Raw genomic sequence first — 16,731 nt, 5'->3', positions numbered from 1 at the left:
GCCCCCTCCTTCCTCTCCCCCTCGTCCCCTTCTCCATCCCCACCGTCTTACCTCCTTCCCTTCCCCACAGCACCTGGATATATGTTTGTACATATTTATTACTCTATTTATTTTACTTGGACATACCTATTCTATTTATTTTATTTTGTTAAATATGTTTGGTTTTGTTCTCTGTCTCCCCCTTCTAGACTGTGAGCCCACTGTTGGATAGGGACCGTCTCTATATGTTGCCAACTTGTACTTCCCAAGCGCTTAGTACAGTGCTCTGCACACAGTAAGCACTCAATAAATACGATTGATTGATTGATTGATTCTCTGTCTCCCCCTTCTAGACTGTGAGCCCGCTGTTGGGTAGGGACCGTCTCTATATGTTGCCAACTTGTACTTCCCAAGCGCTTAGTACAGTGCTCTGCACACAGTAAGCGCTCAATAAATACGATTGACTGATTGATTCTCTGTCTCCCCCTTCTAGACTGTGAGCCCGCTGTTGGGTAGGGACCGTCTCTATATGTTGCCAATTTGTACTTCTCAAGCGCTTAGTACAGTGCTCTGCACACAGTAAGTGCTCAATAAATACGATTGATTGATTGATTGATTCTCTGTCTCCCCCTTCTAGACTGTGAGCCCACTGTTGGATAGGGACCGTCTCTATATGTTGCCAACTTAGACTTCCCAAGCGCTTAGTACAGTGCTCTGCACACAGTAAGCGCTCAATAAATACGATTGATTGATTGATTGATCCTCTGTCTCCCCCTTCTAGACTGTGAGCCCACTGTTGGATAGGGACTGTCTCTATATGTTGCCAACTTGTACTTCCCAAGCGCTTAGTACAGTGCTCTGCACACAGTAAGTGCTCAATAAATACGATTGATTGATTGATTGATTCTCTGTCTCCCTCTTCTAGACTGTGAGCCCACTGTTGGGTAGGGACCGTCTCTATACGTTGGCAACTTGTACTTCTCAAGCGCTTAGTACAGTGTTCTGCACACAGTAAGTGCTCAATAAATACGACTGATTGATTGATTGATTGGGGTGGAGGCGGCATCGGGGCGATGAAAGACCCGGGCGGCGGAGGAGGAAACCCCGCTGCCGTTAGTCCGAGCCGCGGCACTGGGTGATGCTGGGATTAGAACCCAGGACCCCCGGCTCCCGGAAAGAGACCGGGCCGCTCCTCCACGTTGCCTTGGGGGCGACGCGCCGTTCTGGGCGCCTGGGAAATATTCGACAGAAGCACACTCGAGATAAGGACCTCTCGTTCCGACGGGGGAGACGGGTGCCTAATCCAAATATTTACCGCCGATGGGATGGGGGCGGGTGACGGAACATACCTTCCAACCAACCTGCCATCATGGGAATGCCGAGGACGGGAAAAAATGAAAACGTGTGGGATGAAGATGGGGCCGGGAGGGAAATTCGATCCCGGGACGAGGGGAACACCCGTGGGGCCCCGTGCGACAGAGTTTCATTCATTCATTCATTCAATCGTATTTATTGAGCGCTTACTGTGTGCAGAGCACTGTACTAAGCGCTTGGGAAGGACAAGGTGGCAACATATAGAGACGGTTCCTACCCAACAGTGGGTTCACAGTCTAGTTTCAACGGAAACTCTGGTGGTGGGACTGTTTTGGACCAGCCGGGACAGGCTGGGGTGCCTCTCCCACCCCGTCTGTGGGAGAGGCTCCTAAGCAGTGTGGCTCGGCGGCTACAGCTCGGGCCTGGGAGCCAGAAGGTCATGGGTTCTAATCCCGGCTCCGCCACCCGTCTGCTGTATGACCCTAGGCAAGTCACTTCGCTTCTCAGTTCCCTCGTCTGTAAAACGGGGATTAAGATGTGAGCCCCGTGTGGGACGGGGCCTGGGTCCAACCCGATTATCTTGCATCTACCCCAGCGCTTAGAACAGTGGTAAGCGGCTCAGTGGAAAGAGCCCGGGCTTTGGAGTCAGAGGTCGTGGGTTCAAATCCCGGCTCCGCCACTTGTCAGCTGGGTGACTTTGGGCAAGTCACTTCACGTCTCTGGTCCTCAGTTCCCTCATCTGGAAAATGGGGATTAAGACTGTGAGCCCCCCGTGGGACAACCTGATCACCTCGTAACCTCCCCAGCGCTTAGAACGGTGCTCTGCACATAGTAAGCGCTTAATAGATGCTATTATCATTATTAACAAATATCATTATTATTATTGTGTCTCTGTCCCACCTGCCCAGCCCAAGAACGGGTGGTTAGAATTCATTCATTCATTCAATCGCATTTATAATAATAATAATAATAATAATGTTGGCATTTGTTAAGTGCTTACTGTGTGCAGAGCATTGGACTAAGCGCTTGGCGACCTAGAGAGATGGTCCCTACCCAACAACGGGCTCACGGTCTAGAAGGGGGAGACGGACAACAAAACTAACCACGTGGACGGGTGTCAACAGCCACTCGTACTTACTGAGCGCTTGCCGTGGGAAGAGCACTGGACTAAGCGATTGGGAGGGAACGCTAGGACAACCGAACGGACACATTCCCAGCCCTCGACGAGCTTCCGATCCAGAGGGGCTCGGTTGGGGTCCCCCACTTGACCCGGGGAGTGGGCGGTCTCCCCATTCTTGCGGGGTGGCCTGTCGCTCTGCCACTCACCCCCACCCCACCTCACCGCCGCCCATGCCAGCCTCAAGTGACAAGGTTCAGTCGCCCTCGCCCCGGGAACGCCGAGAGCGGTAGACATTCCGGCTTCCGTCCCGAGGAACCAGCCTCCCGGCCCTGAGCCAAGTTTTCTGCCATTCCCCACCGCCCCCAATCCAAGCGCTTAGTACAGTGCTCTGCACGCAGTAAGCGCTCAATAAATCCGATTGATTGATTGATCTGCCCGGGGCACGGCCCCAGTCCGCTCCGATCCGCGCTTTTGAATAAATTGCGGATATATAGAGATCTATACATCCGTGCTGTGGGGACGGGAGGGAGGGTGAATGAAGGAGCAAGTCAGGGCGGGGCAGAAGGGAGTGGGAGAAGAGGAGAGGAGGGATTAATCAGGAAAGGCTTCTTGGAGGAGATGACCTTCAATAAGGTTTTAATGTGAGACAGAGCAATTATCTGGTCTGATGCATTCATCCATTCATTTATGGAGCGCTTACTGTGTGCAGAGCTCTGTTCTAAGGGCTTGGGAGAGTCCAGTACTCTTTCATTCATTCAATTGTATTTATCGAGCGCTTACTGCGTGCACAGCACTGGACTAAGCTCTCGGGGGAGTCCGCTGTGACAATAAATGGACACGTTCCCTGCCCACGACGAGCTTACGGTCAGCGCTTAGACCAGTGCTCGGCGCTCAGAACAGTGCTTTGCACACAGTAAGCGCTTAACAAATGCCATCATTATTATTATTATTAGAGGGGGAGAGAGACATTAAGAGAAATAAGTGAATTCCGGAAAAACATGGGGAAAAAAATGATCGCACACAGTAGCGCTTAACAAATGCCATCATTATTATTATTATTAGAGGGGGAGAAAGACATTAAGAGAAATAAGTGAATTCCGGAAAAACATGGGGAAAAAAATGAACACACCGCAGACAGGTGGCTGAGCTGGGATTAGAACCCACGACCTTCTGATTCCCGGGCCCGTGCTCTATCTGCCGCGCCAAGCTGCTTCTCTTAGTTCTTACTGTCAGGCAGTCGATCGTATTTACTGAGCGCTTACTGTGTGCAGAGCACTGTACGAAGTGTTTTGGGAGAGGACAACAGAACAACCGCATTCCCTGCCCACGATGAACTTAGGGTCTTGAAGGGGAGACGGGACATTAGTAGAAATAAATGAAATTATAGATATGTTCATAAGTGGGGCTGGGGGGCGAATAAAAGGAGCAATTCAGGATGACGCACGAGGGGGTGGGAGAAGAGAAAAGGGGCGTTTAGTCAGGGAAGGCCCCTTGGAGGAGACGGGCCTTCGATAAGACTTTGAAGCGGGCGGACGGCATTGTCCCAAGCGCTTTTTGATATTTTGTACGGTATTTGTTAAGCGTTTCCTATGTGCCAGGCGCTGTACTAAGCGCTGGACTAGATCCAAGCTAAGCAGGTTGGACACAGTCCCTATCCCACATGGGACTCGGAGTCTAAATCCCCACTTGACAGATGAGATAACTGAGGCCCAGAGAAGCAAAGCGACTTGGCCAAGGTCAACCAAGCAGACAAGAGGCGGAGGCGGGATTAGAATCCACGACCTTCTGCTCCCCAGGCCTGGGCTCTACCCCTTAGCACACAGTAAGGCCGCGTGTGCCGACGGTGGGTAGGGGCTGTCTCTATATGTTGCCGATTTGTACTATCCCAAGCACTTAGTACAGTGCTCTGCACATTGTAAGCACTCAATAAAGATGACAATGAATGAATGAATACAGAGTTCTGTGAAGATAATGCTATTTGTTAAGCACTTACTATGTGCAAAGCACTGTTCTAAGCACTGGGGGGATACAAGGAGATCAGGTTGTCCCACGTGGGGCTCACAATCTTAATCCCCATTTTACAGATGAGGTCACTGAGGCACAGAGAAGTGAAGTGACTTGCCCAAAGTCACACAGCTGACAATTGGCGGAGTTGCATAGTAAACTGTCAGCTCCTTGAAGGTAGGGGTTATTTCTTCTAACCTGTTTGTATTTTTCAGTCATTCATCCATTCAATCGTATTTATTGAGCGCTTACTGTGTGCAGAGCACTGTACTAAGCGCTTGGGAAGTACAAGTCAGCAGCCTATAGAGACGGTTCCTACCCGACGACGGGCTCACGGTCTAGGAGGGGGAGACGGACGCCAAAACAAAACACGTGGACGGGTGTTAAGTCGTCAGAACAAATAGAATTAAAGCCTGATGCACATCATTAACCCAATAAATAGAATAGTAAATATGTACGAGTAAAATAAATAGAGTAATAGATCTGTACAAACATCTATCCAGGTGCTGTGGGGAGGGGAAGGAGGTAGGACGGGGGGATGGGGAGGAGGAGAGGAAAAAGGGGGCTCGGTGTGGGAAGGCCTCCTGGAGGAGGTGAGCTCTCAGTAGGGCTCTGAAGGGAGGAAGAAGAACTAGCTTGGCGGATGTGCGGAGGGAGGGCATTCCGGGCCAGGGGAAAGACGTCCTTCTAGACTGTGAGCCCACTGTTGGGTAGGGACCGTCTCTATATGTTGCCAACTTGGACTTCCCAAGCGCTTAGTCCAGTGCTCTGCACAATGTAAGCGCTCAATAAATACGATTGAATGAATGATGTGGGCCGGGGGTCGACGGCCGGACGGGCGAGAACGAGGCCCGGTGAGGAGGTGAGCGGCGGCGGCAGAGGAGCGGAGGGTGCGGGCCGGGCCGCAGAAGGACAGAAGGGAGGGGAGGTAGGAGGGGGCGAGGGGACGGACAGCCTTGAAGCCCAGGGTGAGGAGTTTCTGCCTGATGAGCAGATTGATTGGGAGCCACTGGAGATTTTGGAGGTGGGGAGTGACATGTCCTGAGTTGTACTTTTCCAAGTGCTCTGACATGTGCTAACGATTCTTTAATCATTTCTTCCCTCCGCCAAGCTAGCTCTCTTCCTCCCTTCAAGGCCCTGCTGAGAGCTCACCTCCTCCAGGAGGCCTTCCCAGACTGAGCCCCTTCCCTCCTCTCCCCCTCGTCCCCCTCTCCATCCCCCCATCTTACCTCCTTCCCTTCCCCACAGCACCTGTATATGTGTATATATGGTTGTACATATTTATTACTCTATTTATTTATTTATTTATTTATTTTGCTTGTACATTTCTATCCTATTTATTTTGTTGGTATGTTTGGTTCTGTTCTCTGTCTCCCCCTTTTAGACTGTGAGCCCACTGTTGGGTAGGGACTGTCTCTATGTGTTGCCAATTTGTACTTCCCAAGCGCTTAGTACAGTGCTCTGCACATAGTAAGCGCTCAATAAATACGATTGATTGATTGATTGATTAATAGACCGATTGTGCCGGGGGGCTCCCCGGAGGGGAGGAAAGCGGGTGCCCTCCCCTCTGTGTCCGGCCCGGAGGGGGCTCGGCGGTCTCTGCCCCGCTGACCTCCCCGGCCGTAAGCCTGGACGCCGGACAGCCTTCTCCCAAATAATAATAATGATGAAGGCATTTATTCAGCGCTTACTATGTGCAAAGCACTGTTCTAAGCGCTGGGGGGATACAAGGCCATGAGGTTGTCCCACGTGGGGCCCGCAGTCTTCATCGCCATTTTCCAGATGAGGGAACTGAGGCCCACAAAAGTGGTATTTATTGAGCGCTTACCGTGTGCAGAGCACTGCACTAAGAGCTTGGGAAGTACAAGTCGGCAACATACAGAGACGGTCCCTACCCGACAACGGGCTCACATTTATCTCTCCCCACCCTCTCCCGTAGTGAAGTGACTTGCCCAAAGTCACCCGGCTGACAAGGGGCGGAGGCGGGATTTGAACCCACGACCTCTGACTCCAAAGTCCGGGCTCTTTTCCACTGAGCCGCGCTGCTTCTTCGAGCGTGCTTCTTTTCCCGGCCTGCTCCTAACACCCCCCACCCCTCCCTCCCCCGTTGGATGGGGGCCCAACCTCTGACCGTCCAGGCCCTGCCCAGATATAAAGCGGGCCGGGCGGCTCGCCCGCTGGGATTGCTCCGAGGGCACGGGGTCTCCGCTCTCCTCCCCTCGTCGCCATGCACATCAGCTTCACTGGCCTCCGGGCCCTGGTGACGGGGGCTGGGAAAGGTAAAGGGGGGACGCTCCACGAGGCGGGGGGTGGTCTCGCTCACCTCAAGACGCCCGGCTGGGCCTCTGGGAACAGGGTGGGTCGGTGGTGGTCCCGGGCCCTCTCTACTGGGGGTGCCCTGGGGGATCCCGGGAGGCGGGTCCGGCTCCAGACGGAGCCGGTCGGTCAGCCGGTGGCATCTGCGGCTCAGTGGGAAAGAGCCCGGGCTTTGGAGTCGGAGGTCACGGGTTCAAATCCCAACTCCGCCAACTGTCAGCTGGGTGACTTTGGGCAAGTCGCTTCCCTCCTCTGCGCCTCAGTGACCTCATCTGGAAAATGGGGATTAAGACGGTGGGACGGCCTGATCACCTTGTAACCTCCCCAGCGCTTCGAATATCATCATCGATCGTATTTTTTGAGCGCTTACTATGTGCAGAGCACTGGACTAAGTGCTTGGGAAGTACAAATTGGCAACGTATAGAGACGGTCCCTACCCAACAGTGGGCTCACAGTCTAAAAGAGGGAGACAGAGAACAAAACCAAACGTCCTAACAAAATAAAATAAATAGAATAGATATGTACAAGTAAAATAGAGTAATAAATATGTACAAACATATATACATATATACAGGTGCTGTGGGGAAGGGAAGGAGGTAAGATGGGGGGATGGAAAGGGGGACGACGGGGAGAGGTCTGGGAAGGCCTCCTGGAGGAGGTGAGCTCTCAGCAAGGCCTTGAACAGTGCTCTGCACATAGCAAGCGCTTCATAGATGCCATTATCATTATTTACGGAGCGCCGGCTGCGGGCAGAGCGCCGCGCTAAGCGCTCGGGCGAGGACGGTAGAAGGATAAACGGACCCTCCGTCCTCTCTCAGGGATCGGGCGGGAGACGGCCAAGGCGCTCCGGGAAGCCGGAGCCCAAGTGGTGGCGGTCAGCAGGACCCAGGAGGACATGGTCAGCCTCTCCAAGGAGGTGAGCGGGGGGCCGACACTCCCACGGTCCTCGGCTCTCCCTCGGCCCCGCCACCGGCCCACTGGCTCCACGCTAGGCCTCCCGCTCCATCCCGGGGCTGGGGAGCCCCCCTCTCCTCAGTTTCCCCACCGCCGGGTTGGACGAAAGGGGTGTCCCCCCCCCAAGTCGACGCCCACCGCCCCGGCTACTTCCTCTCCCGGCCCCTGGACCCACCCTAGTCCCCGCTCCCCTTTCCCACCCCTCCACTGGCAGTGCCCAGGCATGGAGACGGTGTGCGTGGACCTGGGCGACTGGGAGGCCACGGAGAAGGCGCTGGGCGGCATCGGCCCCGTGGACCTGCTGGTCAACAACGCCGCCGTGCTAGTCCTTCAGCCCTTCCTGGAGGTGACCAAAGAGGCGTTTGATACGTGAGTGAGAGGTGGGGACGGGAAGGGGGCGGGGGGACAAGGAGCCCCAAACTGCGTGCCGGGCACTGGACTGTATTTATTTTATTTTGTTAACATGTTTGCTTGTCTGTCTCCCCCTTCTAGACTGTCAGCCCACCTATTGAGAACTCACCTCCTCCAGGAGGCCTTCCCAGACTGAGCCCCTTCCTTCCTCTCCCCCTCATCCCCCTCTCCATCCCCCCATCTTACCTCCTTCCCTTCCCCACAGCACCTGTATATATGTATATATGGTTGTACATATTTATTACTCCATTTATTTTACTTGTACATATCTATCCTATTTATTTTATTTTGTTAGTATGTTTGGTTTTGTTCTCTGTCTCCCCCTTTTAGACTGTGAGCCCACTGTTGGGTAGGGACTGTCTCTAGATGTTGCCAATTTGTACTTCCCAAGCGCTTAGTACAGTGCTCTGCACATAGTAAGCGCTCAATAAATACGATTGATGATGATGATGATGACCGTCTCTCTATGTTGCCAACTTGGACTTCCCAAGCGCTTAGTACAGTGCCCTGCACACAGGAAGCGCTCAATCAATACGACTGAACGAATGAATGAAAAGCCAAGCCAAGCGGGTCGGACGCGGTCACCGTCCCACGCGGGGCTCACGGTCTTCATCCCCATTTTACAGATGAGATAACTGAGGCAGAGGGAAGCGAAGTGACTTGCCCACGGTCACCTAGCGGCGTTTGGGGTCCGCGGGGGCAGGGGAGGGGGCCGACCCCTCCGTCTGGGCCCGGGCAGGGGTCGGGGGAAGAGGTGGGGAGCAGCGGGAGGATGGGAATCAGGGGAAACGCCACGCCATTTTTCGGTTTTAAAGGGGATGTCGGTTCATTTGTTCGATTATGATTCGTTATTGAGTGCTTGGGAAGTACAAACCGGCAACATGACAGTGGTTAAGCGCTTACTCTGTGCCCAGCACTGTTCTAAGCGCTGGGGTAAGTAAAAATCATAAGGATCCGGTCCCGCACAGGACTCACAGTCTAAATAGGAGGGGGAACAGATATTCGACACCCATTTTGTGGGTGAGGTAACTGAGCCCCAGAGAAGTGAAGTGACTCGCCCGCGATCCCCTGGCAGATCCGAGAGGAGAACCCAAATCCTCTGGCTCCCGGCCTGGGGATTTTCCACTAGGCCACGCCGTTTCCCGACAAACAAATTCTTCTACTGTGCCATTTCCCCCACTTGAAACTTATTTTATCGCCCGCCTCCCGGCTAGACTGCAAGCTCCTACCGGGACGTGTCCGCCCGCTCTACCGAACTGTGCTCTCCCAAGCTTGCGTTTAGCACAGTGCTCTGCTCACAGTGAGCGCTCAATAGATACCCCCGATGGACTGGGGACAAGGGGCAGATGGGAGACGAGGCTGATGGGGGGAGGTCACCGAGGGACGGGGGAGTGGTCCCTGGACACCGGTCCCCCCCCACCACGGAGAAGCAGCGTGGCTCAGTGGAAAGAGCCCGGGCTTGGGAGCCAGAGGTCATGGGTTCGAATCCCGGCTCCGCCCTTTGTCAGCTGTGTGACTTTGGGCAAGTCGCTTCACTTCTTTGGGCCTCAGTTCCCTCATCTGGAAAATGGGGATGAAGACTGTGAGCCCCCCGCGGGACAACCTGATCACCTTGTAACCTCTCCAGCGCTTAGAACAGTGCTTTGCACATAGTAAGCGCTTAATAAATGTCATTATTATTATTATTATTATTATTATTGTTATGTCTGCTGTGTGATCTTGGGCAAGTCACTTAACTTCTCTGGGCCTCAGTTCCCTCATCTGGAAAATGGGGATGAAGACTGTGAGCCCCCCGTGGGACAACCTGATCACCCTGTATCCTCCCCAGTGCTTAGAACAGTGCTTTGCACATAGTAAGCACTTAATAAATGTCATCATTATTATTATTATTATTGTTATGTCTGCTGTGTGATCTTGGGCAAGTCACTTAACTTCTCTGGGCCTCAGTTCCCTCATCTGGAAAATGGGGATTAAGACTGTGAGCCCCACGGGGGACAACCTGATCACCCTGTATCCTCCCCAGCGCTTAGAACAGTGCTTTGCACATAGTAAGCACTTAACAAATGCCAATTATTATTATTATTATTATTCTCTGGGCCTCAGTTGCCTCATGGGGATGAAGACTGGGAGCCCCCCGTGGGACAACCTGATCACCTTAGTGCTTAGAACGATGCTTGGCACATAGACTGTGAGCCCACTGTTGGGTAGGGACTGTCTCTATATGTTGCCAATTTGTACTTCCCAAGCGCTTAGTACAGTGCTCTGCACATAGTAAGCGCTCAATAAATACGATTGATGATGATGATGATGGTAGTAAGCGCTTCACAAATGCCATCTTTATGATTATTATTTCCCACCACAGGTCCTTCGACGTGAACCTGCGCTCTGTGTTCCAGGTGTCCCAGGTGGGCGCAGAGGGGCCGGGCTCGATGCCCGCTGCCGTCGGGGGGCCAGCGGGGACGGGGTCGGGGGGCCGGGCCGGGGGTGGGAGCCGGGACCCCTTCCCCTCTCCGGCCGACGGCGTCTGGGCGGTTTCCAGATCGTGGCCCGCGGGCTGATCGAGCGCGGAGCCCCCGGCTCCATCGTCAACGTGTCCAGCAAGGTGGCCCTCTGCACCCTCCCAAACTTCGCCACGTACAGTGAGTGCCCGCCGGGCCTCGCCCGGGCAGGACGGGGCGGCCCCGGGGAGGGCGGCCGGGACCCCCTCAACATCCCTCGACACACTGCACAGCGGCAGCGTGGCTCAGTGGGAAGAGCCCGGGCTTTGGAGTCAGAGGTCACGGGTTCCAATCCCGGCTGCTCCGCCAACTGCCAGCTGGGCAAGTCACTTCACATCTCCGGGCCTCAGTTACTTCATCTGTAAAACGGGGATTAAGACTGTGAGCTCCACGTGGGCCAACCCCAGCGCTTAGAACAGTGCTTTGCATGTAGTAAGCGCTTAATAAATGCCATCATCATTATTATTATTATTATTATCTCCCCCTCCCGGCCCTAGGCTCCACCAAGGGCGCCATGGAAACGCTGACCAGAGTGATGGCTCAAGAGCTGGGGGTCCACAAGGTGAGTCCGGGGCGAATATCTCCCCCTTTTAGACTGCGAGCCCACTGTTGGGTAGGGACTGTCTCTATATGTTGCCAATTTGGACTTCCCAAGCGCTTAGTACAGTGCTCTGCACACAGTAAGCGCTCAATAAATACGATTGATTGATTGATTGATTGAATATTCAGGTCAAACCACCCGCCCTGGTGGATAGCGCCCGGGCCTGGGAATCAGAAGGGCCTGGCTTCTAATCCCCTCATCTGCAGTGTTCATCATCATCAATCGTATTTATTGAGCGCTTACTATGTGCAGAGCACTGTACTAAGCGCTTGGGAAGTACAAATTGGCAACACTCATTTGATCGTATTTACTGAGCGCTTACTGTGTGCACGGCACCGGATTACGCGCTTGGAAAGTACAGTTTGATGACCTTGGGCAAGTTCATTCATTCATTCAATCGTGTTTATTGAGCGTTTACTGTGTGCGGAGCAGTGGACTAAGCGCTTGGGAGGTACAACCTATAGCGACGGTCCCTCCCCAACAACGGGCTCGCGGTCTAGAAGGGGGAGGCAGACAACGATACAAAACACTTCTCTGGGCCTCAGTTCCCTCATCTGTAGAAATGGGGATGGGGACTGCGAGCCCCACGGGGGACCCCATTTGCTCCCCTCCACCCTGGCGCTTAGTACAGCGACTGGCACATAGCGAGCGCTCACCAAAGACCATGATAATTTCATTATTTTTGCTTAAAATGGGGACTAAGGCCGTGAGCCCCAGGTGGTACACACTACGCCAGCGCTTAGCACAGTGCCCGGCACCAAGTAAGGGCTGAACAGATACCCTAATTATTGTGAGAAGCAGCACAGCCGAGTGGCTAGAGCCCGGGCCTGAGAGTCAGAGGGTCACGGGTTCTAATCCCGGCCCCGCCACTTGTCTGCTGGGTGACCTTAGGTAAGTCACCTCACTTTTCTGGGCCTCGGTTCCCTCATCTGGAAAATGGGGATGAAGACCGTGAGCCCCACGGGGGACAACCTCATCACCTTGTATCCCCCCCAACGCTTAGAACAGTGCTTGGCACACAGTAAGCCCTAAACAAATGCCATAATTATTATTATTATATTGCCATCATTATTATTAATAATTATTATTATTAAATGCCATCATTTAATGCCCCCCATAGGATAACCTGATCACCTTATAACCTCCCCAGAGCTTAGAATAGTTCTTTGCACATAGTAAGCGCTTAATAAATGCCATTATCATTATTATTGTTATTATTATATTCTGGGACTCGGTTACCTCACCCGGAAAATGGAGACTGAGTTACCTGGGACAAAGGACCGCGTCCAACCCAATTTGCTTGTATCCATCCCAGCGCTTAGTACAGTGCCTGGCACATACTAAGCGCTTAACAAATACCATTATTATTATTATATTATTAACGTGAGCCCCACAAGGGACGAAGGAACGCGTCCAGCCCAATTTACTTGTACCCATCCCAGCGCTTAATATAGTGCCTGGCACATACTAAGCACTTAACAAATACCGTAATTATTATTATATTATTATCATGAGCCCCACGTCCAACCCAATTTGCTTGTATCTATCCCAGCACTTAGTACAGTGCCTGGCACATATTAAGCGCTTAACAGATACCGTAATTATTATTACATTATTATCGTGAGCCCCACGTGGGACGAAGGACCGCGTCCAACCCAATTTGCTTGTATCCATCCCAGCGCTTAGTACAGTGCCTGCCACGGAGCAGGCGCTTAACAAATACCATCATCAGTATTAGAATTATGAAATGATAATACTGAGAAGCAGCGTGGTTCAGTGGAAAGAGCCCGGGCTTTGGAGTCAGAGGTCATGGGTTCAAATCCCGGCTCCGCCTACTGTCAGCTGGGTGACTTTGGGCAAGTCATTTCACTTCTCTGGGCCTCAGTTCCCTCATCTGTAAAATGGGGATGAAGACTGGGAGCCCCCCGTGGGACAACCTGATCACCTTGTAACCATCCCAGCACTTAGTACAGTGCCTGGCACATACTAAGCACTTAACAAATACCATAATTACTATTATATTATTATCATGAGCCCCACATGGGACAAAGGACCGCGTCCAACCCAATTTGCTTGTATCCATCCCAGCACTTAGTACAGTGCCTGCCACGGAGTAGGCGCTTAACAAATACCGTTATTATTATTACATTATCGTGAGCCCCACGTGGGACGAAGGACCGCGTCCAGCTCAATTTGCTTGTATCCATCTCAGCGCTTAGTACAGTGCCTGCCACGGAGTAGGTGCTTAACAAATACCATCATCAGTAGTAGAATTATGAAATGATAATACTGAGAAGCAGCGTGGCTCAGTGGAAAGAGCCTGGGCTTTGGAGTCAGAGGTCATGGGTTCAAATCCCAGCTCCGCCAACTGTCAGCTGTGTGACTTTGGGCAAGTCACTTCACTTCTCTGGGCCTCAGTTCCCTCATCTGGAAAATGGGGATGAAGACTGGGAGCCCCACAGGGGACAACCTGATCACCTTGTGACCATCCCAGCACTTAGTACAGTGCCTGGCACATACTAAGCGCTTAACAATTACCGTAATTATTATTATATTATTATCGTGATCCCCACAAGGGACGAAGGACCGTGTCCAACCCAATTTGCTTGTATCCATCCCAGCGCTTAGTACAGTGCTTGCCACGGAGTAGGTGCTTAACAAATACCGTTATTATTATTATATTATTATCGTGAGCCCCACGTGGGACGAAGGACCGCATCCAACCCAATTTGCTTATATCCATCCCAGCACTTAGTACAGTGCCCGCCACGGAGTAGGCGCTTAACAAATACCATCATCAGTAGTAGAATTATGAAATGATAATACTGAGAAGCAGCGTGGCTCGGTGGAAAGAGCCTGGGCTTTGGAGTCAGAGGTCATGGGTTCAAATCCCAGCTCCGCCAACTGTCAGCTGTGTGACTTTGGGCAAGTCACTTCACTTCTCTGGGCCTCAGTTCCCTCATCTGGAAAATGGGGATGAAGACTGGGAGCCCCACGTGGGACAACCTGATCACCTTGTAACCATCCCAGCACTTAGTACAGTGCCTGGCACATACTAAGTGCTTAACAAATACCGTAATTATTATTATATTATTATCGTGAGCCCCACAAGGGACGAAGGACCGTGTCCAACCCAATTTGCTCGTATCCATGCCAGTGCTTACTACAGTGCCTGCCACGGAGTAGGCGCTTAACAAATACCATCATCAGTATTAGAATTATGAAATGATAATACTGAGAAGCAGCGTGGCTCAGTGGAAAGAGCCCGGGCTTTGGAGTCGGAGGTCACGGGTTCAAATCCTGGCTCCGCCAACTGTCAGCTGGGTGACTCTGGGCAAGTCACTTCACTTCTCTGGGCCTCAGTTCCCTCATCTGTAAAATGGGGATGAAGACTGGGAGCCCCACGCAGGACAACCTGATCACCGTGTAACCTCCCCAGTGCTTTGCACATAGTAAGCGCTTCATAAATCAATCAAGCAATCAATCGTATTTATTGAGCGCTTACTGTGTGCAGAGCACTGTACTAAGCGCTAGGGAAGTACAAGTTGGCAACATATAGAGACAGTCCCTACCCAACAGTGGGCTCACAGTCTAAAAGGGGGAGACAGAGAACAAAACCAAACATACTAACAAAATAAAATAAGTAGAATAGATAGGTACAAGTAAAATAAATAAATAGAGTAATAAATATGTACAAACATATATACATATATGTGCTGTGGGGAAGGGAAGGAGGTAAGATGGGGGGATGGAGAGGGGGACGAGGGGGAGAGGAAGGAAGGGGCTCAGTCTGGGAAGGCCTCCTGGAGGAAGTGAGCTCTCAGTAGGGCCTTGAAGGGAGGAAGAGAGCTAGCTTGGCGGATGAAAAATATGGAACGCCATAATGATAAATGCCATCATTATGATTATGACGAAATACCCTAACCGTCCCCATCCACCAAAAACAAGCGATCCCACCTCCCGCCCGCAGATCCGGGTGAACACGGTAAACCCCACGGTGGTGCTGACAAACATGGGCAAGAAGGTGTGCCCGGACCCGAGGGATGCCGCCGCCATGAAGAAGCGCATCCCCCTCAAGAAGTTCGCAGGTGGGCATGGCGGGGGGGGGGGGCGCGGGGCGGGTTTGGGGGGCCTCCCAGGCTCCGCTCCCCCGGCTGATCCCCACCCCTCGGCCCCCCGCAGAGGTGGAGGACGTGGTGCACAGCATCCTGTTCCTGCTGAGCGACAAGGCCGCCATGACCACCGGCTCGGGCATCCTGGTGGACGGGGGTTACCTGGCATCCTAGGCCCCCCGCAACATACACAGCCTCCAGTTCCAACTGAATTCCGGGGCCTCTAATCCTCCGAACACACACACACACACACAACGGTGAGCTCGGGGGATCATCTTTCCTGCAAGCTTGGCGTTACACGGTTTGTTTTGTTGTCTGTCTCCCCCTTCTAGACTGTGAGCCCGCTGTTGGGTAGGGATCGTCTCTCTATGTTGCCAACTTGGGCTTCCCAAGCGCTTAGTACAGTGCTCTGCACACAGTAAGCACTCAATAAATACGATTGAATGAATGAATGAATGAATGAATGAATCCACGGGACTGGGCTCGACGCCCAGCTCCCAGCCCCCACCGCCGCTCTGCCCCGGGAGATGCCAACCGACCCAACCTGCCCCCGCTCCCACCCGCTCCGGGCCCCATCCATCGGTAGACTGTGTGTGTGTGTGTGTGTGTGTACATACACACAGAGATGGGGCCTGCGCACGTAAAAATCACAAGGTATTTCTTAAGCGCTTACTAATAATAATAATGATGGCATTTAGTAAGAGCTTACTATGCGCAAAGCACTGGTCTAAGCGCTGGGGAGGTTCCAAGGTGATCAGGTTGTCCCACGGGGGACTCACAGTCTTAGTCTAAGACAGGCAGCGTGGCTCAGTGGAAAGAGCCCGGGCTTTGGACTCAGAGGTCATGGGTTCGAAACCTGGCTCCGCCACTTGTGACTTTGGGCAAGTCACTTCACTTCTCTGGGCCTCAGTTCCCTCATCCGGAAAATTGGGACTGAGACTGTGAGCCCCCCGTGGGACAACCTGATCACCTTGTAACCTCCCCAGCGCTTAGTACAGTGCTTTGTACATAGTAAGCGCTTAATAAATGCCATTATTATTATTATTATTAATCCCCATTTTACAGATGAGGTCACTGAGGCACAGAGAAGTGAAGACTTCTAGACTGTGAGCCCACTGTTGGGTAGGGACCGTCTCTATATGTTGCCAACTTGTACTTCCCAAGCGCTTAGTACAGTGCTCTGCACACAGTCAATAAATACGATTGAATGAATGAAGTGACTTGCCCAAAGTCACACAGCTGACCCGTGGCGGAGCCAGGATTTGAATCCATGACCTCTGACTCCAAAGCCCGGGCTCTTTCCACTGAGCCACGCTGCTTCCCAAGCACTGTTCTAAGCACTGGTAGAGATACGTACCAACTTGTACTTCCCAAGCGCTTAGTACAGTGCTCTGCACACAGTAAGCGCTCAATAAATACGAC

The 16,731-nt window shown here is 52.5% G+C and overlaps 1 protein-coding gene across 1 annotated transcript; it reads left to right on the top strand.

Moving 5' to 3' along the window:
* The first annotated feature begins 6,600 nt into the window (after nt 1-6,600).
* LOC119923544 (carbonyl reductase [NADPH] 2-like) lies at nt 6,601-15,680 on the top strand. Its single transcript, XM_038742902.1, has 8 exons — nt 6,601-6,696; nt 7,552-7,649; nt 7,902-8,056; nt 10,461-10,503; nt 10,638-10,737; nt 11,094-11,158; nt 15,168-15,285; nt 15,380-15,680. The coding sequence occupies exons 1-8, from the start codon at nt 6,645-6,647 to the stop codon at nt 15,481-15,483; spliced, it is 735 nt and encodes a 244-aa protein (XP_038598830.1). The 5' UTR covers nt 6,601-6,644; the 3' UTR covers nt 15,484-15,680.
* Nucleotides 15,681-16,731: the final 1,051 nt, after the last annotated feature.

Source organism: Tachyglossus aculeatus, unplaced genomic scaffold, assembly GCF_015852505.1.
Source record: "Tachyglossus aculeatus isolate mTacAcu1 unplaced genomic scaffold, mTacAcu1.pri scaffold_1_arrow_ctg1, whole genome shotgun sequence".
Taxonomy (NCBI): domain Eukaryota; kingdom Metazoa; phylum Chordata; class Mammalia; order Monotremata; family Tachyglossidae; genus Tachyglossus; species Tachyglossus aculeatus.
The sequence above is the reverse complement of the archived record's forward strand: the minus strand, read 5'-3'. Positions and strand labels throughout refer to the sequence as shown.